Source organism: Micromesistius poutassou, assembly GCF_964030765.1.
Source record: "Micromesistius poutassou genome assembly, chromosome: 10".
Lineage (NCBI taxonomy): Eukaryota > Metazoa > Chordata > Actinopteri > Gadiformes > Gadidae > Micromesistius > Micromesistius poutassou.
In genome coordinates, this window is record NC_140280.1 from 15493496 (window position 1) to 15516749 (window position 23254).

The following is a 23254-nucleotide window of genomic DNA, read 5'->3' on the forward strand; positions in this document are numbered from 1 at the left end:
ATAGACATTTAAAAATATTTAATTTAGCATTCAAAACCTGAATTGAGATTTGAATACCTACCTAACAGAGAAATGTACAACTATTTGGGATCAGCACCAGTATCATTCGTATGTTGCATACGAATGGTTATTAATCAAGCATACAAAACTATTTTAATTCCCTACTCACTATAACTTATTTAACACACCCTTTCTCTATCTTAATGAAAGACTAAATCAAAGATGTACATTCTAGTAGACTCTTGTTACAAACGTTCCTGTAGGGCTTTGCCGTTGCTGGTGAGATTCTGGGACTCTATGGACTGATATCTAGACTGATAGTGCTAATCTAGATGTGTGTGTGTGTGTGTGTGTATGTGTGTTTGTGTGCATATACACATGCACGAGCGTGCATGAGTATGCGAGACGCATGAGTGGCTGAGTACATATCTACTAAAATCTAATTCTGCATGATGCTATTAGTGTGGGCTGCGTCTGTGGGACAGGAAGCCAATGGCATTTCCCTCCATTCCCCAGCCGCGGTGGTCCACCCTGCAGCGCAGTGGTCTGGACACCCCGGGAAAACTGAAGGAATCCCTCTGGTTAAAACTGATACCACCACCCCTGTACTTTCATTATTTTTCCAGCAGTCAATAATTGTTTGGTGAAACACCTGAACCCACAGGCATCGGTGAGACTGAGATGTACATCTGTCTTTGTGTGGTTCGGTCAATTCAGTTCAGCCGTTGGGCTAACAGGTTTGGCCATGGGCTAACAAAGATGTGTGGCCTAGCTTTTTTTTCAGTTTTGTGGGAGTTTTTTTTCTCTCCTCTATTTACCCGTCTCTTCCGGCCTTATCAGATGACCAGAACCTCACAGCCATGCACTCTTTACATCCTCTATACAAATGGCATACATTCTCAGACTTTTCTCCTTGTTTATTTTTTCAAACATTTCCATCAAATAGTGAAACAACCTCCCTTTCTGCTGGACGGGAAGTTGAAGTGGTCAAGTTCCAGTGGTTAGATTTAAAGAACTATGGGTTAGAAGTCACAGCCCGACCATACCAACAATTGAATTTATGCATGGTGCTTTGTAGAAGGCAACATCGGCTTGCCTACTGACCTACCAAGCGAAAAGAAAATGAGGGCAGATTGAAAGAGAGGAACATTCATATGCAGATTTCTGAAGGTTGAGTCCACAGCTAAAATCTCCATGAAAAAAGAGCTGTTAAGTCTCTTCTTGACTTGGATCTAAATCAAGTCTTGATAGACCACCTTTACAAAAAAGGAACAACATTTTTGGATTCATGGTCTGCACTACGGCGAAAGTTAAAAAAATAATTATTTGCTGTGGCTACTGCCCTGAAATCATGCCCTGAATCATCTAGGGCATGTCAGTCTGAAAGACCTCTAAAGAGGGTGTCACAAAGAGCTATAATTTTTTTTTTTATTATGGCTTTTTCTGGAAGCAAAGACCAATGCCTTGTCCCCTCCCCCCAGGAATAAATATAAAAACGAAAAAAAATGAAAGAAAAGCAAAGTCTGTTGGCCATGAAACCACTGATTGCCTCAGGAGAGGCGCGATTAAAAAAGGGCCCAAAAACATCCAATTTCCTTTAGGAAAGTTGACCCTGCCTTTTTAGACAGTTAGCATCGGCAGGGGCTCCATTAACAAGCCCCCCAGCTTTTTACGGCCGACAGTTTGTATTCTCATGCGAGCACCTCGTTCTGTTCTCCCCACAGGGTCAAGGAGTGGGAGGGCCACAGTGAAAACACTTCAGCTCCCATCTCCCTCTCTGCTTCACATTTAACTTTGAATGCTTGCATTTACAAATCAATTCCCCAGCTCTGGGTCAGGAATCGAGAAAGGCAGAATTGGAGAGTGGGTGGGGAGGGCAGCAAAGCCGTAAAACAACAAATTCCTCAAGAGGGAGGCCGGGCATCCTGAAAAGAATTGTAGATGAAGGTAAAATAGGAATAAGAAAGTTGGTCAGGTTTTCTTTGATGGTCTTTGCCTCCCCCCCACCCCCCCATGCCATGCCACTGTCCTGTTGGAGATTATAGAAGCTCTCGGCATGCGGCGCCGGCTGATACTTACTAGAAGTTCAGTTATCTTCCAACTGTGGTGGTTAGCGGTGTGAAGTTCTGTTGGGTAGGGATTGCTGAGAGAAGGTGGAGGTTATCTTCACCGGGGGCGCACAGGAGATGAGGAAAGTGAGGGACTTTTCTTTCATTGAAACCAGCTAAGATGGGGCTTGGCTTAAGCTTTTCTCTACTCAACTACAATACACCACACAATGATAAGGTTTTCCCGTGCGGCAGTCTCACGATATTCAGCCTCCTCACTCTTGCAAGGTAAAAGAGTGGAGTTGTGTTCTTACTGGGACTGGAGATAGAGCTGATGTGCCTGTAGGGTGAGGCAGCGGAGAAAGCTGCCATTTCTTGAGTTGTTGTCCCAGTTGTCTAGTTTAGGGCTGTGTAAAACTGGATTCTGGAATAATTTGCTACTCATACTTTCACTCTCGATTTGGTGTTGCAGTATGTATGTCGACTGACATCTACGCGTGAAGAACATATCCACCATGGCTGCGGTGAAGGAAAAAGAGAGGAAGAGAAAACACTAAACACAGTCAATCGTGCGGCTTTATCGTGGTCTCAAACGCACTCTGACTCATGAAGCCTTTTCCAAACAGGACAAATTTCAATGGGTTGTTCTTATTCGTTAGGACGAGACTCAGAAAACATAGTCCAAAAACATCTTTATAAGTCTGACTACGATCAGAGCTCTGACTATGTCACTCCATTGGAAGTGGCAGATGTTTTTGTCAAACACATTTTTTTTTAAATCTTTAAATCCTTATCTTTCCTACCCTTCTAAAGGGATAAATTGTGTGATTTATTACTCATTTAGGGATCAGGGGCTTTTAATTTGAGTCGGACAGTTATCTGCTTGACCGATGACTGTAAACCGCTTTGTGCCTCAGACGGCGTTGGAGTGATGTAAATGCCACGCGTACACGGCATTAACGTGTCAGTATAGTATACGGCTTTTGCGTTTCAAAGCGCCCCCAACGTGGCCGCCTTTGATGTCGACTAGACTCATTAACCAATCGACGCAGACCTTGTCCCTCCACAAAACAAAGGCAGCAGGCAACCCACCCCTCCCGAGAAGCCTTTTTACTTGTACCGTGTGCCAGACTATAGGCTGGATATTAAAGAGTGCTATGGTGATTTGTGGTGCAAGTTGGGCAATGTGCTCATCCCCTCGCTTCTCGCTTCTCCAGAGGATGTAAATCTGCTTAGGGATGAAAGCCCACTTGTGCCCAGCCCACTCTGTGTGTGTGCGTGCGTGTGTGCGCGTGCGTGTGTGTGGTGAAATAGGGCTGGGGAGCTGGCAGGAAGCCATTGGAGATCAGCAGGAGTAGATCTCCTCTTGTCTTACAACAGGGCAGGGCAGGCCAGGGCAAGACACTTGTCGGTTTGCAGCAGATAGATTGCGGGTAATGGGAGGAAGGGGTGAAGGATGGTTATGGTTCAGCAATTTTCTGTCCCCCATCACACGAGAGGGCTAGCCTTGGAAACAGACAAAACTGCCAGCTCATGTTTTATTTGCCGTGGCATATGCGTCCTGCCCTCCTCCCGTTCAGACAGAGTTCCAGCAGAGGCCCGGGTTGCGCCACTCAGAACTATTAATCTAAAATGGGTCTGGTACAGAGGAGCCCTCTGTATGGTCAGATAGCCCTATGAGAGCGCCACTGAGGCATTTTCATAATAAGCCAAGATGGCTGCCTCTGATGTGTCCCACGTTTCATTGCTCTGATGGGTTGTAGGTTTATTATTTATTTATCAAATTGCGTCCAGAGGCATTTTGGTCTGCGCCCGTAGATAACGCCTTTTGGAAATTGAAAATAAACGGAGAGAGGTTCCACATTAACGCACATTTTCGAATTGGTCTGGCAAAGTCAGGCGGGTTTGTATAGAAATATGTAAAGAAGGTCATTTAATAATTCACTTTTTTTATACTTCCACGCTTGGCCTGTCCGGACTCTGCTCGAGTGTGAGAAAACCCCAAACTCCCCCCCGCGGTTTCATTAGCTCACACGCTAGCTCCACCGCCGGTGCTGTCCTGCTGTATAGCGCACCGCAGGGTGGGAGCTAACGGGCCCCGAGGGGCTCCAGACAGGCCCATTAAACATCTCCCCGGTTTGAAGGCAAACCGTTCACATCCTCCAGACTGTCTGCGCTCCGTCGTCGTCGGTCTGCTTCGCTTTCACTTCGCTACTGCACCACGCGGCGTATTCCCGCTAAGGGTTGAAGCGAGAGCGTGCGAGATGCGTGAATCACTTCGCATGAGTAATGGTTTTGTATGTATAAAAATCTGATGAGGGGGATACAGATGAGATTAGAGTATTTTAGTGTGGAGATAGTGAGTATGAAGCAACATCAGGGATGGGGAGAGGGGAACCGGGTTGGGTGGGGTTAAGGGTGGTGGGGGGGGGGGTAATTGATCATAGAGTTGTTACAACAACCAGTACGTGTGTTTACTCCAGTGTGAGCGCAAACTGTGCGACGGTATATGTGACCGTGTTACATAACACGGCCATATTTCCAGAGCTGCGTGCTGGTTCTACCATTCAGAGGTTTGGACGATATTTCTCCCCCCCCCCCCCCCCTCGCACCAAGGTGGTCTCTTCCTGTTTGAAAGCTCTGCCCCTCAACGTTTCCACATGGCTCGTTCCCAGCCCTGTTGTCTGTAACATTTATGAGTCAGCTCTCAAAGGCTGTGCCCTGCTGTGTTCTCAACCGTGGCACGAGTCTTTGTGGAGACGCCCAGGGTCGGGCCATGATACACATGTCTCCTGAAAGCTATTTTGATGAACACGTCATGACCCATTCTGGGTCTCGGGCAGAGCCGTTCCACGTGGAGCCCTGGAGCGCTGGAAAGCACTTAACAAAACCATGGCCATGATGATGCTAATTTGCATTGATATTCTTCCTGAGGAAGGGATCGTCTCGTGGTTTGGGTTACAAATCTACCGGGCAACCTTGAGCAAGATGCCTAACTCCTACCTTCTCACTAATAACATGACTCCCTAATAATTGTCGTTTATTCACTTAAAACGCTTTGGATACTGTCTGAGTCAATAGAAAACCCAACCAAGAATCATCAGAAGTAGCTCTCGCGGTGTAGTGTGGTAGGGGTGGTGCAAATCAGTTGCGTTGGAGACAGGAACATTGGCTGTAAAGATTACACCAGCGCTACGGTGCCATCATTAGATTTGAATGTCTTTTCAGAGCCTCTGTTGTGTCACACACAATTTTATGACAGCCGGGGTTGCCCTGTGGCAGATTTACCGCTTGCTTGCCTGGTTTTAGATGAGGCTATATTTTGCCGCCGCCGCCTGTGACATTATATAACGCAAATAAATTCAGAGTTTAGAGAGAAAAAATAAAACTTGCAAAACAGAACAAACACACTAATAAAGAATAAAGTCTAAATGCATGACTGAAATAGATAAGCGTTTACAAAATGTCTACTTTGATTCCCTTTATCGGCTAATTTACATTTCCCTTGGTTTTTGTTTGGGTTCAAAGGATCACTTTTTTGTTTGTGTCTGAAACAAAATCGGGTCTATGTTCAAAATGGGCTCAGGCATATCAAATTATTATCATTATGAGTTTGTTTCAGACAAATTGCTCGGGCCAATGGGTAATGAACATCGTAATTATAGCAGAAACATAAAAAAGGAGCCAGCAAAGAGCAAAGCCGAGTGTGTCCGAAAGCCCAGCAGTCTGAATACCCTCTTCAGTAGGTTGGTTTTCGTTCACAGCGACGGTCATTTCCTCCCAGTCAGATCTTCCCATTTCCATGTCTTTGAAAACCGCATTGTGTTTGATGGCACAGAACCCCCCTGGAAGCTGCTTTAATGTCAACCCATCAGCCAGCAGCACTTATCTTAGCTTCCCCATCTCCCCATGTCCTTAATAGCCACCGAGATGAAGCCGTCTTTTTTTTATTTATTATCCCCCTTTGAGTGAAGGGCGTGGGAGCCAGATGGTGTGACCCCAGCCCCCTCCGCTCTGTCCGTTATCAGCTGTTATCAGGAGAAGCTTGAACCTTCGAACTTTATTCTCACACCTTCACCTAGGGGGGGAGGAGGGAAATGCCTCCTGTTGAATTCCCCCGTCCTGTATTTAAGTGGAATTGGCATATTGAACGAGCAGGAAGGAGTTTGGTGGTCTGTCCTTCAACTGTGTGTGAGTTGTCTGTCCTTCAACTGTGTGGGAGTTGTCTGTCCTTCAACTGTGTGTGTGTGTGTGTGTGTGTGTGTGTGTGTCTGTGTGTGCGCCTGTGCATGCACGTTTCGGCACATGCATGCATGAGAGTGACAGAACAAGGGAGTAAAATAGAGGAAAAAGACAGAGCCAGAGTGGGAAATGTGTAACCCTATGAGCTCCGATAATAAAGGACAAAGCTGCTCCACACAACACCCGTGTGAGAGGCTCATCTCACGTGTATTTTCCTAAACCATTCCTCATCCCGCGGTGGGATTTTCGGTGTCTTTGGCCCAGTGTTGCTCCGGCTATAGAATTATTGCTCTCCATACATATTTGTGCAGATAACACACTGTCATTGGAAAAAGAAAGAGTGAAATGTGGAGAGGTGTGGGAATGAAAAAAAGCAATTTCCGTCCCCCTCGTTCTCTGTTCTCACAGGTCCCTATTTTTCTGACTGCTGTTTAAAATGAAAATAGACTCTGAAGCATAGCAACGGCTTCACACTGCAGTTACCCTCTAAACGAATCAATACATTTTCATCAAATGCATGGACGGGAAAGTATAAACATTTATTTTAAACAATGTAAACACCGAGCGAGGACTATGGAAATACTTCACACCTCTGCCTAAGCGAGTTTCAATTGAAGTTTACTCTGGGTTTCCAACGTCAACAATTGAACATCTCCAAACAAGCCTAGCTCATCTCCCGTGCTCCTCTCTGATTAGAGTGCATCTGCACCGCGAGATGAATGTGTGTGTTTTTGAAAGGCTCTGCATATAGAGCGTGTCATTCACGACGTCCGCTCGATTTACACATTGAATGCATCCACCGAAGCAGCCACATTTCATGCCCTTGTCACTGGGAACATGTTGTGCTGTGTGTGTGTGTGTGTGTTTATTCCTGCCTCGCCTTTGGCTGGAGATGAAAACCATTTAAAAGGTTTTGGGGACGAGAACAGAAGAGAATCCAAATCTGTAAGCCAATGTTTTTTAATGTTGCTCTTTACATTTAACCAGAGCCGCCCACTTGTTTCTTTACAGTCTGTGGTGGCTTGAATGTTAAAATGGACTCAGAGGATTTGGACGCTTTAGTCCTTCCTTCTCCCACACAAGTACAATGCCGCACTTTAGTTGTTTGCCTTGTGGGCATTGAACCTTTCGTTTTACAGCCTATAAATATACCTTTGTGAGATACCTCTGCTTTTTCGCACACCCGTTGTTTGTGTGTGCCGTGCCATTACACAATGTTAAATGTTTAACAACGCAAAAGCAGCAACCATGCAGAACCCACAGAGCTCGGTGTGCGTCAGTTCCTCAGCACAGGTGTTCATCGTTTCAGCAGTAACTTCCCTGTTAATAAGACTTTTATGTGACGATGCCAGCGTTGCAGATGTCGGTACAGGTTGTGGACTCCCCCTCTTGCCCAGCCTCAATACACTTTCTATTTTTCCGCTTCATCGACTAGATAGTAGCGTCTCAAATCCCCCAAAGATCTCATCTCTATCATCGCCCTGACATCCGTAATCCAGCTCTGGATGAAACGACGTCGAAGAACATAACAGTGACTAACCTCCCTCACCCTCTCCCTCACCCTCTCGTCCTCTCCCCCCCCCACCCTCCCCCCACTAGGATCTCGCCCCCGATTGGAGGACGCGGCGCCCCGCGTCGTGGAGCACCCGTCCGACCTCATCGTGTCCAAGGGCGAGCCGGCCACGCTCAACTGCAAGGCGGAGGGCCGGCCCTCGCCCACGGTGGAGTGGTACAAGGACGGCGAGCGAGTGGAGACGGACCGCGAGGACCCGCGCTCGCACCGCATGCTGCTGCCCAGCGGCTCGCTCTTCTTCCTGCGCATCGTGCACGGCCGCCGCAGCAAGCCCGACGAGGGCGTGTACGTGTGCGTGGCGCGCAACTACCTGGGCGAGGCGGTGAGCCGCAACGCGTCGCTGGAGGTGGCAAGTGAGTGAGCCGGCCGTTTTCGTTTCTCTTGGGATCGGGTGAATGGAAGCCGGTGGCGGTGTGTTCTCCGCGTTTTTGTTTTATCGTCCGATTGTCGAAGCCTTCGTAAAAGAAGAGTCTTCCTTCCGCTTTCTCGTATGTGTGACTCGTGGTAATGGAGACCCGATTGTTTTGACAGAACGAGACTGAGATCGGTTGAGTTAGGGGTTATACGTTGAGCAGACAATATTGGGGTGGCGTTGAAGTATAACCTTGCTGTTATTGGTTTTTCTGTGTGCGAGCGTGTGTTTCCGTGCATGGCACGTAAGCCAAGTGAATTCTCCGAGAATGCAATGACACGGGGTGAACTCAAAAGCCGTCCACACTTCTACGGTGCGTGGTACTTTTGTATATACAGGATTTTATATACAGGATGCTACCATGGTATTCCTAGCCATCCTTCTTACAGAGATGTTTTTAAGATACTGTACATAGTGAGCACAACGGAGAATATATACAGTGATACGAGGACAAACTGAAACATTCCCTCAGTAGAAGTTAAGCTCATAGCTGAGAGGCACAGAAGTTGCCCGGTGCTGGTATCATGTATCGGCATTGTTTCTGCAGGGTTTCACTCTATTGATGCAGGGTTGAAAAGCTAGTCTTTCTTCAGACATACTGGACCCTCAGAAAGAAACTCTCCAAGCGTCTCTCCTTCTCCTTATCTCTGACATCATTTGGCAGCGTTGACCCCCGACCGAGGTGTCAAATCACATGGCACCTTCCATCTAGCTTCCCCACACACACTGCTGCTCCCCACCCCCATCCCCTCCATACTTTAACACACACACACACACACTCACACACTCACACTTGCACGCGCGCATGCAAGTAAGCACACACACACACACACACACACACACACACACACAGACACAGACAGAGACACACACGCACACGCACAGAGACACACACACACACACACACACACAGACACACACACACACACACACACATGAACCCCCTTCGTTCCTGACAAAGCTTTATGAGATTTCTATTCTTCTTGCCTTGACCATGTGACACTGGCCTATTGACCCATTTGGGGGGGGGGGGGGGTGATCCACCTGTTGCCACTGGACATAAACACAGAGTGGTAGGCTTTTACGCTAGCTGTCAGCTAAAGCTAGCCCTGGCAGATGGTAGTCTTGCCGAACACAACAACTCAGCCCGTTCAGATGTTCTCAGCTTCACACTGCTACCATGTGAGTTCTTTATAGGCCATCGTTGCACCCGCTGCATTTCATCTTAAAACTGATGATGTGTTGATAGGGCCAATTAAGTATTTGAAGAAAAAGACACCCCGTTGGATTTAGCGTGAAAAGCTTCTAAGTTAAATGCTTTAGTGCCTAACCGCTGATAACATAAGATATCCAGTCATCAATGAAATATGTGATGATAGTGGTGTTAAAAGACAGTGAAAGAGAAAACTCTAAATAAAATTCACGATTAGGGCCAATTGGCCAGAGATACCACAGCACAAAGAAAATATGTTATTTTGGCGTTCCCAGAACAAAGAAGTCTTCTTAACACGTAGCACATGCTACAACACCTATCTTCCACTCCTCCATCACCTTTCCCTGGCACCGTACACACTTTCAACTTTAGCCATTCCAGGAATTCTTCATTGCGCTAACACAATCCAGCTGGATAAGGTAAGACAGGGGAAAAAAATAAAGCAGCCCCCCCCCCCTCACATTATGAGGAAATAGTGAAACTCTAGATTTTCAGACACCTTCAGGCCAGACGTTGAGTTTCTGCTGAAGGCCTCGCGCCTAACTTAATAACCAGGCTCAATTCCCCTGACTACTTCTACCAAAAAAGATGGGGAAAAGCACCACATAAATCATTCTCTTTGCTCTGCCAACCGCTCAGAGCTGTGCGGTGACCGACCGCAAAAACCGAGACCACGGCTCAAAGAGAATCAAGAAGCAGACCCTTTTCTCACCTGGCCCTTTCGCTCTTTCTTTGCTAACAGCCTCAGTATGGGGTTATTATAAGATAATGGCTGTTTGGAAACTGGATGTTGGTGGAACTACGTTGCCGCCTTCGCCCGGCTCACCGTCGGTGGGTCCACAGGAAAGGGATAACCTCTCTGTGTTATTTCCTGCCTCTTACCTACTTAGAAAATCAAATGCATCCAAGGGTGCTCCGATTCTGGTTGTGTTATTGCTGCGTGAGCCTCTAGGATATTACGCGCTTTAAGAAGCAGTGCATGAAATCTCTCAGGAGGACATTTTGCACCGTACCCTATGCGCTATAGGCTACAGCGGCTCAAATTAAGGCTCCACCAGCGCAGAGGAGATCAATGTATTTTCGAGGCACTGTCCATCTAGTTTATCCGTCAAGTATTTGTATGGTCATTGTTCTTTTTTTAATACTCAACCCACATAGCTATCCACTTCCTCAATGACCGACACCATGTTCCTCGGGGGAACAGCATACATACGCACACGCCAAGACACACCAAAATGGGTTCCCATCGTTGTCATTATTTCCGTACACGTAACCCCACTGCATGCACACTCAGTAGCTCACTCACTCACTCACTCGCCCACCCACTCGCCCACCGACTCACTCACAGACCCATTCCACTCACAAACCCACCCGCCCACCCACTTAACTCACCCACGCGCTCACTCACTCTATCACTCAACAACCACTCGTTCACTCTCTCACTCACTTGCTCACTCAATCCCTCACTCACACGGCTCATTCATTCAGTCACTCCCTTGCAAACTCACACAAGCAAGCTGCAGCGTGGCCGTACAGGCCTCGGCTTCCTCCTAGCTCTGCTGGCTCCTGGAACAGAGGGAGGGTGGAGAGGGGAGGGAGGGTGGAGAGGGGAGGCGGGTGGAGTGGGGAGGCGGGGTTACCATGGTACAAACACCAACATGTGCCAACGTCATCGTAATGCCAACTCTTTGGCTTGTGCCGCTGGGGGCCAGAGATAACACAACAGACCTCAACCGTGTGTGTGTGTGTGTGTGTGTGTGTGTGTGTGTGTGTGCGTGTGCGTCTGCACCAGTCTGCAGGGGGGTGCTCTTTGTAGCTGGGTGTCACTCTGCCACCCAGCTGGTGGCTTGAACGCATATAGGGCTAATAGGCAGGTGCACGCGTGTTTGTGTGTGTGGGTGTGTGTTTGTGTGTGTGTGTGGGTGTGGATGTGCATGTTTGTGTGTGTGGGTGTGCATTTGGCACGTGCACGTGTGCCAGCACACAGTGGGTTTAGCAGCTAGTGGGTTCAAAAGGCTTAACCCTTTACAGTTCCATCTGCTGCTGGAGCAGGAGACTAGCAGGCAGCCATGGTAGCACACAGGACCACCACCACCAGCACAGCGACAGTATGGAGATGGGTGTGTGGGTGTGTGTAGGTGTGTGTGGGGGTGTGTGTGTGTGTGTGTGTGTGTGCTGGGGGCATCGTGTGAATTGAATTGCAAAGTGAAGAAGAGTCTTGGTATTTGATTGAGAGTGCAGGATTTTATAGTTCAATATCTGAAGAGCCTTCACTTCTTTCATCTTCAATTAAATATTTAGGGATTTGAATCATCGTTCTATCTTTTGAGGGATTCAAATGTAATGTAGTATACTGTGCGGCAGGAAGTCTAAGATGATTGAATAGTCAATTTAAACCACAAGCCTGCTGATAGGACTTTAAGCTTTAATTTTCAGTTTTATATGTTATCAATAATTAGTCAATCTTGAAAATTGTTGACTTTTGCTGAGTAAATATGCCATTATTCCAGCATCAATGGGAACCCTTTGTTTGGCAGCTACATCAAAGGCACTGCTCTCTCAGCTCTGTCTCGCAAACAAAGTGCCAGCTCTCAGCGGCTAACAACAAGTCAATCATTGAACATTCAACATTAGCGGATATGGGAATCATGTCGCCTGAAGCACATCGAGAATATACATATAGCCCCCCCCCCCCTCCCCCCCCCCCCCCCCCCCCGTGGCCCTCCCCTGCACCAAACCACACGCTAGAGTGTCACGTAAGGCCTGGACGACGCGTGTGACAAAGCCCACGTTTGAACGCTCATTTAGAGCAGAGGGGTGTGCGTGGGCGAGGAAAGCGATTGCGCTCATTAGAGAACAATGGGAGCGTTGCGCGAGCCCCCCCCCCCCCCACCGACCGAGACAGGCCCCTGCCGCCGCCGCCGCAGGGCCCGGGACGGGACGGGGGGGGGGGGTCGTTGTTGGATTTGACATTCAGATATAGCTCCGTCTCTGGGGCTCGGCCCGCTTTGTCCTGCCTGGTTTCTTTTTTATACCTCTGGCAGGCTGGGTACTTTATGGCCACGCCGACCGGGCCGTCTCCGTGCCGACAGACTTTATGGCTCATGAATATGCACGATGGCCGACGGGGTGTGTGGGGGGGGGGGGGGAAACGGGACTGTGTCTTTCTGAGGGGGCCGTGGGTGGGGGGGGGGTTTAAACAGAATGAACTTCCATTACCTTTTAGGAGGGGTGTGTCACGTGTGTGTGTGTGTGTGTGTGTGTGTCTGTGGATGAGGGGGTGGGGGGTGTTCTTTGTGTGAAAGCCTTAACAACGCCTCCCCTGAAGACTGTCCCAAACACCCCCACCCCCCCCCCCCCCCCCCCCACAGCAACCCAACCGCTCTGCACCACCCACCCCCCCACCCACCCCCCCACCCTTGAAGGTTATGGGGAGGTCACTGCTTGGAGGTTCAGCATGTCAGCTGCTGGAATGCAGAGAATGAACAGGTGAGGGAGGGGGGAGGTGCTGCTGCTGGTGGTGGTGCTGCTGCTGGTGCAAGGGGTAGCTTGTATCCAGCCGAGACCCCCTATGACTTTCTGTCTGTATATAAGTGTGTGTGGCGGCGTGTGTGTGTGTATGTGTGTGTGTGTGCCTACGTGTGTATGCATTTGTGTGGCACATCATGCTCGTCAGTGGGAGGAAAAATAACAGCTGAAGAGAGCAGAGTCCCAGGGAAATTGTCCTTTTTCTGACACACATGCAAACAGGCACTCTCTCTCGCACACACACACACACACACACACACACACACACACACACACACCTGTCACACCTGATCACGGAGACAGCGGGTGGAGAAATGGATTTCAGGGTTTATGGATTTGGTGGAAATGGGAAAAAGGATTTGAGATTTGGGCTTGGCGGTTGGGTGAGAATCCTCCATTCTACTGCCACAGATTGCTGGCTGCTCTCTTCCCCCCCCCCCTCTCTCTCTCTCTCTCTCTCTCTCTCTCTCTCTCTCTCTCTCTCTCTCTCTCTCTCCTTTCTCCCCACACCTGTAATTAACCTACACCAGTCAGGGCCACTCAAGGTCTCTGTGATACATGCTGCAGTGTACAGTGGTGCCAGAATCTGCCCCATTTGCGCTCTCTCTCTCTCTCTCTCTCTCTCTCTCTCTCTCTCTCTGGCTCTCTCTCTCTCTCTGACTCTCTGACTCTCTGGGAAAAAACAACAACAAATAGTTCTAGTACTGCCTGTGCTATCAGTCCGTGGTCATGACTTTTGAGACGGGAAGTGGGAACACTTTAAGGTTAACTGCGAGGTTATTTGTCACCTAACGTCACGTAGCAGTATAGCTGCAGTACACTCTGCAGCTATACAGGCGGTCTTTGGATTGTAAGTGGAGTCTATGATGGGGCCGTCTCAGACTTAGTTGTTTGCTGCTGCGCCTTTCCCACTAATCTCCTGGCGGGGTCTTTGGAAGGAAGATGCTCCTCTCACATATGTTCTTTTATCTTTCTGTCTGGTCACGTCCATATGTCGTGTCTGTAAGTCTGTCTGTCTGTAAGTCTGTCTGTCTGTCTGTCTGTCTGTTTATCCGTCGATTTTCATCCCTCCCTCCCTCCCTCCTTCCCACCCTCCCTACATTCCTTCCATCCATCCTTCCTCCCTCCTTCCCTTTCTTCCATCCTTCCTTCCTTCCATTCTTCCTTCCTTCGATCCTTCATTCTTTCCGTCCTTCCTCTCTCCCTCCCTTCCTTCTATCCTACCTTCCATCTATCCTCCCTTCCATCCTCCCTTCCTCCCTTCCTTCCTTCCTTCCTTCCATCCTTCCTGGCTTCCTCCCTTTCTTCCTCCCTCTCTCCCTTCCCTCCTTCCTTCCTTCCATCCTTCTCTCCACCCTCCGTCCTTTCCTTCCATCCTGCCTGCATTCCATCCTTCCTCCCTCCATCCTTCTCTCCCTCCCTCCTTCCTTCCCTCCCTCCCTTGCTTCCTCCCTCCCCAACCTCCTTCCTTCCTTCCTGTTATGAAGTGTGTGTGTTTGTGTGTGTGTGTGTGTGTGTGTGTGCCCATGCTTCACTAAAGGGATTGTAAAGTCCAATTAGCTTTGTGGAGGGCAGTAGCACCAGTGGCTCTTACGGGCCGGGGGGATCAGATGGCCGGGGTGAGGCCAGCGGCCTAGGGGTGACCACCCCCTCTCCCCCCTGAATGACGGCCGTCTGTTGGTCACTGAGCCTGGCCCCAGGACCAACCCCCCCCCCACCCCCCAGAGGATAGCCATGAATTAATTACGCCAGACCATGGAGAACGAGCCTAGTGTGTGTGTGTGTGTGTGTGTGTGTGTGTGTGCGTGTGCGTGCCTGGCTGCAGATAGGGGGTCAAGAGGAGACGACAACAGGTGGCGCGAGGAAGAGTTTAACCCTGCCTCCCACCTCCCCATCCCATGGCCCCCCCCCCCCCAACCCCCCCTCCCGGTGCCTCTGCTCCTTATTTAACGACAGCGGAGCACGCGGTCCGCAGGGGCCGTCGGAGAGAACAATGAGGGGCCCTGCTCCGGCCGTTGTGTCAAATCACACCCTATTATCCCTCTGCCCCAGATCACAGGGCGCACACAATGACCTCTGAACGTCTGCCCCGAAGAGACCGTCCACAATTAGTTGCTTATTACGTACGTAGAGATGAGATGTGTCCCTTTGTGTGCCTGGGTTTTTTTTTGTATTGTCTGTCAGATTTGTATATTCATTTGTTTTTTTTAAGCGTGCTTATGACGAATAGTTTGTGCTCAGAAAAACACTGAAAATCCCATCTTGAGGTTTAAAGCAGATTACGAGATGTTTATAAAGGAGGGGCTGGTTCCATCGGAGAGAGGGGGAAACTGGGCAACATCTTGACAGACAGCAAATGAGGAACAAATGCAAATCAATACCTTGGTCGTCCACACACGTCAATCTAAGGTAATCCACACGATCAACACTCGGGGCCAGTGGAAAAAAAAAAAACCCTCTTAAAACCACATTCTGGTCGTTTGTGAGCAGTTGGATATTTATTCACAGGTTTTAAAAGGAAACAGTTAACTGCTCGCTGTCTGTTGTCGTTGGACCAGCCAGCCGAGCCGTCGGTAACAAACATATAGCATTTGCTTTGTTTCGCAGATGCCTGTGCCCCAGGGGAATTGCGACAGGATTTAACAGGCAAATCAGGTGTTGCAGCAAGTGGTTTATGTTAATGTTGTTAATCCATTGTTCAGTTGTAAATGAATGCAGACTAATGAATTTAGCAGCCGTTTTGGTAATTATACGCATCTTCCCTCTTGAGAGCAAACATTATTTCATTTTTTTTTTTACTAGTTCTTCTTAAGCTCAAGGAACGTTTCTGGCTGAAATATGGATGGCAGTGCTGTGGGGCTTAATGACAATTTTTTTGACATCACATATTTCAAATGAGCTGTCATCAGTGTCTCTCGCTCTCTCGCTCTCTCTTATTTGATTCTGTGTTCAAATAAATGTTCACCAGGATGGTGACACTTTTCATTTGTCACCTTGAGCGGTTTTGATTGAGGAATTACGGTTGATTTGACATTTGAATCCCTTTTCCTTCATACTTTTTGCATTACACTCTTGGCTGATCTTTTGGTTTTTCCACGAACTCTAGAACTATTTATTCTACTCAACATCCATCAACCTCCCGACTGCCTATCAATGTAGACACTATAGCCATCGGCTGCGCGGAGGACTGAGAGGCGATAGAAGCCAAAGACTGTTTGGGGGCAAGCTGGCATTTGGAGTGGGGGGGGGACATTTGGGATACTTGATCTCCCCTGCAAATGCTAAACGCGGAGCCAAACAGCCGTGAAAAGAATCGTTATTGATTTCGAGCAGCGCATATTTTGGCGAGAGCTTCAATTCACCTTAAGACTGGCGGGCCTCACACATTCAGAGCTGGTAAAGGTCAGCCAATGGTGGGGTGTGGGGTGTGGGGTGTGGGTGGATGGGGTGGGGGGGCTTAACTCTCAGAAGTGGGGATGAATGGATTTCTGTTCCAGGTTCCATCTGTTTCTGTTTCTTTATATATTTACCTAGTTGCCGTTTGGGAGTAGAATTGGAAAGCTGCTGCTTGCGTTCCCATTTCTCTCCATCTCCACCAGTTAAATGACGGCATGGCGGCGAAAAGAGCCTGCGTTTCATGAACTAGATTCTGGGTACACCACCACCACCCACCACCCACCACCATCACCACCCACCACCATCACCACCCACCACCACCACCACCACCACCACCACCCACCACCACCCACCACTACCACCACCCACCACCACCCACCACCATCACCACCACTACCACTACTACTCCCACCACCACCACCACCCACCACCACCACCACCACCACCACCACCCAAAGCAGCTCCCAAGCATGTTATTTTCCTAATGTGTTTGGTCTTTGTTTCTGCCAGGGGGTGAGGGGGTGTGGGGGGGCTCGGAGGTGTGGGGGGGTGTGGGGGGGGGGGGTTCGGAGGTGTGGGGGGGTGTGGGCACCGAGGTCGAGGCAAAGCGCTAAACGCCTTGTCAGCGGACAGAGACAGCTGTGTGTGCGTGTGTGTGTGTGTGTGTGTGCGTGTGTGTCTATGCGGAGATGCCGATGACAGAGGGGTCGATTGTTTTTTCGCCTCTCGGTTGCCTTCAACCGCGGAAATGGATAGTGTCAGAGCCACCGACCTCAGCTTTTAAGTCCCAGATTGACAGCAAGGGACGTGTGTGTGTGTGTGTTTGTGTGTTTGTGTCAGTGTGTTTGTGTCAGAGTGTGTGCGTGTGTGTGCGTGTTGGGGATGTGTGCGTAGCATCCCGGATGAGAGATTGAGTGCTGTGAAACGTAGAGAGGACAGATTGCGCCGTGGAGAGGAAAAAAAAGAGAGAATTGATAAAAAAACAACAACCAAACAATCCAAAAGCCCACCTTAACAGGGCGGCAGGAACACACGCTGATCACACGCCGTCGCCCACGAGGACCCCCCCCCCCATCCCCAACACATGACTGCCTAATTAGTGTCATCCCCGCGGATCTCCCTGCCCTGGCTCACACGCCGCGGCGTGGCGTCAACCCTCCTCCCCCGCTCCCCGCTCCTAAATGAGCTGCTTCACTTCCTGCCGCACTTCCTGCTCGCCGACTGTCAGCGGTCTAGACAGCCGTCTTCATCACCGCGCTTTACTCTAGCCACCTCTCCCCTCGTCGCGTCTTTGGCCTGTCTGTGGATGTGTGTGTGTGTGTGTCTGTGGACGTGTGTGTGTGTGTGTGTGTGTGTGTGTGTGTTTGTGCTTGTGTGTGTGTGTCTGGAACTCCAAGCCATCCAGCGATCTTCTTCTTCTCGCACTAAATGACTTTGTTATAAATCACTTCGGCAAAGGTCTCGGGGCCGAATGCTTAAGGGCCGCTCATTACCGCCCCTTCCGAAACGACAATGCCTGGTTGGCAAGGTGATGGGACTGTGCCGTATATGAGTTTGCGTGTGTGTGTGTGTGTGTGTGTGTGTGTGTGGTGTAGAGAAACTGCCTATGCACTTAGTGCCTTTAGCTCCTAGAGGCTCGAGGTGAAGTGGGCGTTCTCCACATCTTCCGCATGAGTGGACATCGGCCTACCTATTAAAGCCCACAGGGTCAACCCTGGCCAGAAACACAATGTGTGTGTGTGTGTGTGTGTGTGTGTGTGTGGGTCTAACAATGGGGGTCTCTCTGAGTGACCCTCATTATACCCCCCCCCCCCCCCCCCCATCCCCATCCCCATAGCTCTTCCCCCCTCCATCCCCACGTCAGCCATTACTAGATTAAAGTAATCCTCTTTTCAGGGAGCAGACAAAGACTTTATTAGCCGACCACACATGTACACACAGGAGCCGCAACCACCGCTGTCATTCCATTGTTGCTGCAGGGAGTTGATGACCCGCTATGTGTCTGTTGGTGTGTGTGTGTGTGTGTGTGTGTGTGTATAAGGTGGTGTGGGGTCTTCTTGGTTGAGGCATGCTGTCCTTGGTCTATTCATGGTCCTTACACCCTCTTGTCCCCCTTCCACTATCTCTGCACCCCCCTCCCCCCCCCCTCTCACACTCCAGTCTCTGTGTAGAGGAGAGCTTAGGTGGGGAGAAGGCCTTGGGTTATCCCCCCCCCACCGGTAGATGATCGATTCAACCTTTCACACTTACCCCCGTCATCTCCACCTTCTCGTTTGTCTAGGTATGAAAATGTGCACCAGCCGAGAAGTGACTTTTCATGTGTGCCGTAGAAACAATGATGGAAGTGCTACACAGGTAGCACTTTTCTCAGTTATCTCTTGTATCTCAGCGGGAGCTTAATGTTCTGGGCTGGCGTCATGACAACACACTCAAAGGCACTAGGCGCTGTCAAACGAACGCTGCGCGGGGAAAAAAAATGGAATATCTTCTTTAAAGCAAAGATGTGTCTTAAACGCCGCTCTCTCTCTCTCTCTCTCTCTCTCTCTCGCCTCCAGCAAGGGATTGAAAAAAAAAATGAAACACGAAAAATGTCTGTGTGTCTCAGGAGCAGCGGGGGGCCGTTTCCGCGGGGTAGGCAAATGTCTTGCGCTCCGAGACTCTGACGCCGTGCGAAGCGTTCTCGGGCTCCACCGGTGAATATTTAACGTCAGGCACAGGGGCCGCCTTTAATGAGACGTCTCCGTCTCCGTCTCATCCCCGGGTGGATGTTCAGTCTACACACACACACGCACACACACACACACACACACACACACACACACTATTATTATTTGATCAATGATGCGTGTGTTTTTACAGAAGGCTCTCGGTGTGTCGGTGATGTGCGACACGTGAAAAACGCAACGCAAAATATCGCAGGCACAGCGGTGCGCTTGTGCGCTGCGGAAAAAAGGCGCGTTGGAGCTACGTTTGATCGTGGCACTTGACGGGGATAATAAATAACACATTATAACCCCCGATCCAACGAAAAAGATTCAATAATCAAGACGGCTTTCTCTGGTGTTTGCTCGCTCTGTAACAAACGCCCGGTACAGTAGGCTGAAGCACTGGCTACAACCAACACACACGTGGGAATCCCTGCACACATTTCGCACACACACAGCGGCGGCCGTGACCACATACCACCCAGAAGGGCAGGCTGGTTATTAACCCCAGGAGGTGGTAGGGGCCCCCAGCGCCGCAACACGGCTCCAGGGAGGTATGTGACGTCCTTATGAACACGGGAGAGGAGGTGTGTGTGTGTGTGTGTGTGGTAAATATGTGTGTGTGTGTGTTTGTGTGTGTGTGTGTGTGTGTGTGTGTGTGTGTGTGTGTGTGTGTGTGTGTGTGTGGCGTGAGTGAGTGTGTGGTATATGTGTGTGTGTGTGTGTGTGTGTGTGTGTGTGTGTGTGTGGTAAATATGTGTTTGTGTGTGTGTGTGTGTGTGTGGGTGTCTGCGCGCGTGTGTGTGTGTGTGTGAAGGATTAATATGGAGCCATGGGGCCTTTATAGACAAACAGACGCATTTTAACAGAGTTGATTGTGAAGACAGATACGAGACTCACGCGTGAGAAAACCCACACGTGATATTAGTAACGGTTGGAGCCTATTCCTCCCTTCCACGGGGGTGTGGATATGCGTGTTATTCAGGCTGATAATCCCTCTACACGTGTTTATGTGCGCTCCAGCATGACCCTTATATATGGCTGGGAGTGGTAGTTTAAACGGAAAACACATGACACACATAAACACCCGCACACACCCGCACACACCCGCACACACCCGCACACACACACACACACAAGCATGCACGTACGCACACACACACACACATGTACACACAAGCCAGACAGACATATACAGAGGCAACCGACACAGAGATTGACCACATGGAATCCCTTTGGGTTGACCCTCCACACACACACACACACACACACACACACACACAGACTCTCTCTTGCCATCACTCTCTCTCTTTCTCTTACTCACTCACACACACACAACCCACAGCGACCCTCCCCGCCGTAACAGTGCTGTCAGACGTCAGGTCGGCCCCGTCCTACGGCACCGTCCACCGCCGGCGTGTGGAGGAGGGCCCCCCCCCCACTTAGCCCGATCGATCAGGCCGCCGCCGCCCCCGCCGCCGCCGCCGCAGCGCTGATCGAACAGATCCTCCACACCGTCTCCGCCAACCGCCCGCGCCTCTTAATGCCACGTCTCCCCACCATTGATTGTGTGCAAAGAGAGGATTTCCTGCCCAATTCACCCCGCAAAGAGACAGCCACCCCCCCGCCCCCGCCCCCCCCCCCGCCGCCGCCCCGTATAATCGAGGAGTCTCCCTCTCACCGTGCATCGCTGTTTGCCCGTCGGAAGTCCACTTTAGTAATCATGTCGGGCGACGGTGTTTTCACTAACAAGGGGAAGTGTTGCGTCATCGCCAGTCATCACCAGCCTCGGATGGGTGTGTGTGTGTGTGTGTGTGCGCGTGTGTGTGTGTGTGTGTGTGTGTGTGTGTGTGTGTGTGTGTGTGTGAGTGATGACGGTTGCAGTTGCTTAATAGACGGATGACGGGTTGCTAAGCAGTAGAGACGGAGATGGCGCCGGACTGTATCCGTGGTCGCCACAACTCAACACACGCAAATGCTGAGCATGCAGGATTGTTGTTGTTGTGTGTGTGTGCGCGCGCGTGTGTGTATGTGTGTGTGTGTGTGTGTGTGGTTCTGTATGTGTAAATAAAATGAATTGAACGGTATATTGCAGGCTACATCTCGGAGGTAAGACCGTGACCCCCCGGACCCTCCCCCTCCCTAGTGGACGGGGGGGGGGGTAATTGAAACCCCCCCCCTCCCCCCCCCAAGACTCCCATTTATTTTGCTTATGGGTGTCGTGGGCTTTTACTCCACGCTCTCTCTGTGCGCACGTTGCCAAGGAAACCTCAAAGCGACGCGATGCCATTTACTTCAGCCCATAAAAGTTGCGGGTGACAAAATAACAAGGGATCACCTTTAACCTGGATCCACTCGACTGAGCAGCACCGGAGATGAGGTGTCAGGGCGGTGGAGATGATAAAATGCTCAGGGTCTTTGGTTTGTTGTCTGCGTGTGTGTGTGTGTGTGTGTGTGTGTGTGTGTGTGTGTGTGTGTGTGTGTGTGTTTGTGCATTGTAGAGAGAGTGAGGAGGTATGTGTGTGTCAGCCTTTCTATTAAAGTGAGTGTCTGCATGTTCAGAGAGTGTGTGTGTGTGTGTGTGTGTGTGTGCGTGACATGTGCACACTTATTTGATTTAGGGTCCGTGTGTGTTTGTGTAGGGGCGTGCGCGCGGGCGTGTGTGTGTGCACAGCAGGGGGGGGGGGGGCTGACAGTCCTTAGCCAGCGCTGTATATCGGACTGGACGGCTATTCGGACGTTCAAGTCCTGCTGCTGCAGCTGCTGGGCCGGCCGTCTGCACGTCTCTCTGTGTGCGTCTGTTTGTATCTGTCTGAGTGTGTGTGTGTGTGTGTGTGTGTGTGTGTGTGTGTGTGTGTGCGGCATTTGTATTTTGACGGCTTAGGCGGTGTGTCATGGGGGTCGTTGTGTGGGGTGGGGGGTATTTCGAAGCAGACTGGACATCTGTCCTCAACAGTGAACCCCCCGCTTTCCCCCCCCGATCAGAATGAAAACACCCACACACACGCACGCACGCACACGCACACACACACGCACGCACGCGCACACACACACACACATAAATTCCCTGTGCTGCTAGTGTCATGGTGGTGTAATGGTGGGTAGGGATCTGAGGGGGGTCCACTCTGGATAATGAGAGTGACTGGTGAAAGGTAGCCAATAAGAGAGGCCCCCGATGAGGCAGAGGGCCCCAGACACCCCCCCCCCCCCCCCCACACACACACACACACACACACACACACACACACACACACACACACACACCAAAGCAAGGAGAGTGCCTTTGCGTGTTTGTGAAGCCAAGCTTGAGATAAAGAGATAAAGAAAAATATTTGCGCTTGGGGAAAAAACATGAATTTGTAATGCATTGTGTGTGTGTGTGTGTGTGTGTGTGTGTGTGTGTGTGTGTGTGTGTGTGTGTGTGTGTGTGTGTGTGTGTGTGTGTGGATTGCCTCATCTCAGTGTAGCATGCTCACTGATGGATTGACGGTTGACCAAAAGCAATCCCCTCTCCCCATTCCCCTCCCCCCTTCCACCGTCCCAAGACAAGCAGGGGGTTGTGTGTCGTCTCGTCTTCCCTATCTGAATATTTCTTCTTTAGGGCTTGATCTCAGACACACACACACACACGCGTGCACTCTCTTTCTCTCTATCTCATGCACGCACGCATGGGGTCCTGCCTGTGAACAACCGGAGATAAGAAAGGACATTTCATTAAAGGGGAAGCCGGGCTTCTTTCTTCCACAAAGTCTTCCCTGTTGATCCAAGAGGGTGAGACGGAGCTCTGATCTGTACATTAGGGGGGGGGGGGGGGGGGGGGGGGCAAAAGTCGCATCCGCACACCTTAATACCGTTTCCCGAACGTTATCTGGCAGCCGGCGCCTTGTGTATCACGGCCTGTGTCACGTGTGCGCCGGTGTCATAGCGGCTGCGGCTGCAATTACCGACCGCCACATCCATCATCGTACAATCGCACGCTGATAAACGGACACTCCTGAGTGGGTGTTATTTGTCTCTCTGTGTGAGGAAATTACATTTGTCACGGTTGCGAGGCGGAAGACGGACGACCACCGAGCGCCTCCCGTTGACGGCGGCAGCTTTTTTGCGCGGGTTTTTTCGAACGCGAGCCACGGGACA

At 50.2% G+C, this 23254-nt stretch overlaps 1 protein-coding gene across 1 annotated transcript in view; it reads left to right on the top strand.

The window, feature by feature from the left end:
* The window catches only part of robo3 (roundabout, axon guidance receptor, homolog 3), a gene marked incomplete at both ends in the record, with an annotated part of 68301 nt that overhangs the window by 37910 nt on the left and 7137 nt on the right, over positions 1-23254 (top strand). The window contains one exon of the mRNA XM_084474252.1: positions 7890-8216. Within this exon, the coding sequence (XP_084330378.1) occupies positions 7890-8216 (327 nt within the window). The remainder of the gene's footprint in view (positions 1-7889; positions 8217-23254) is intronic.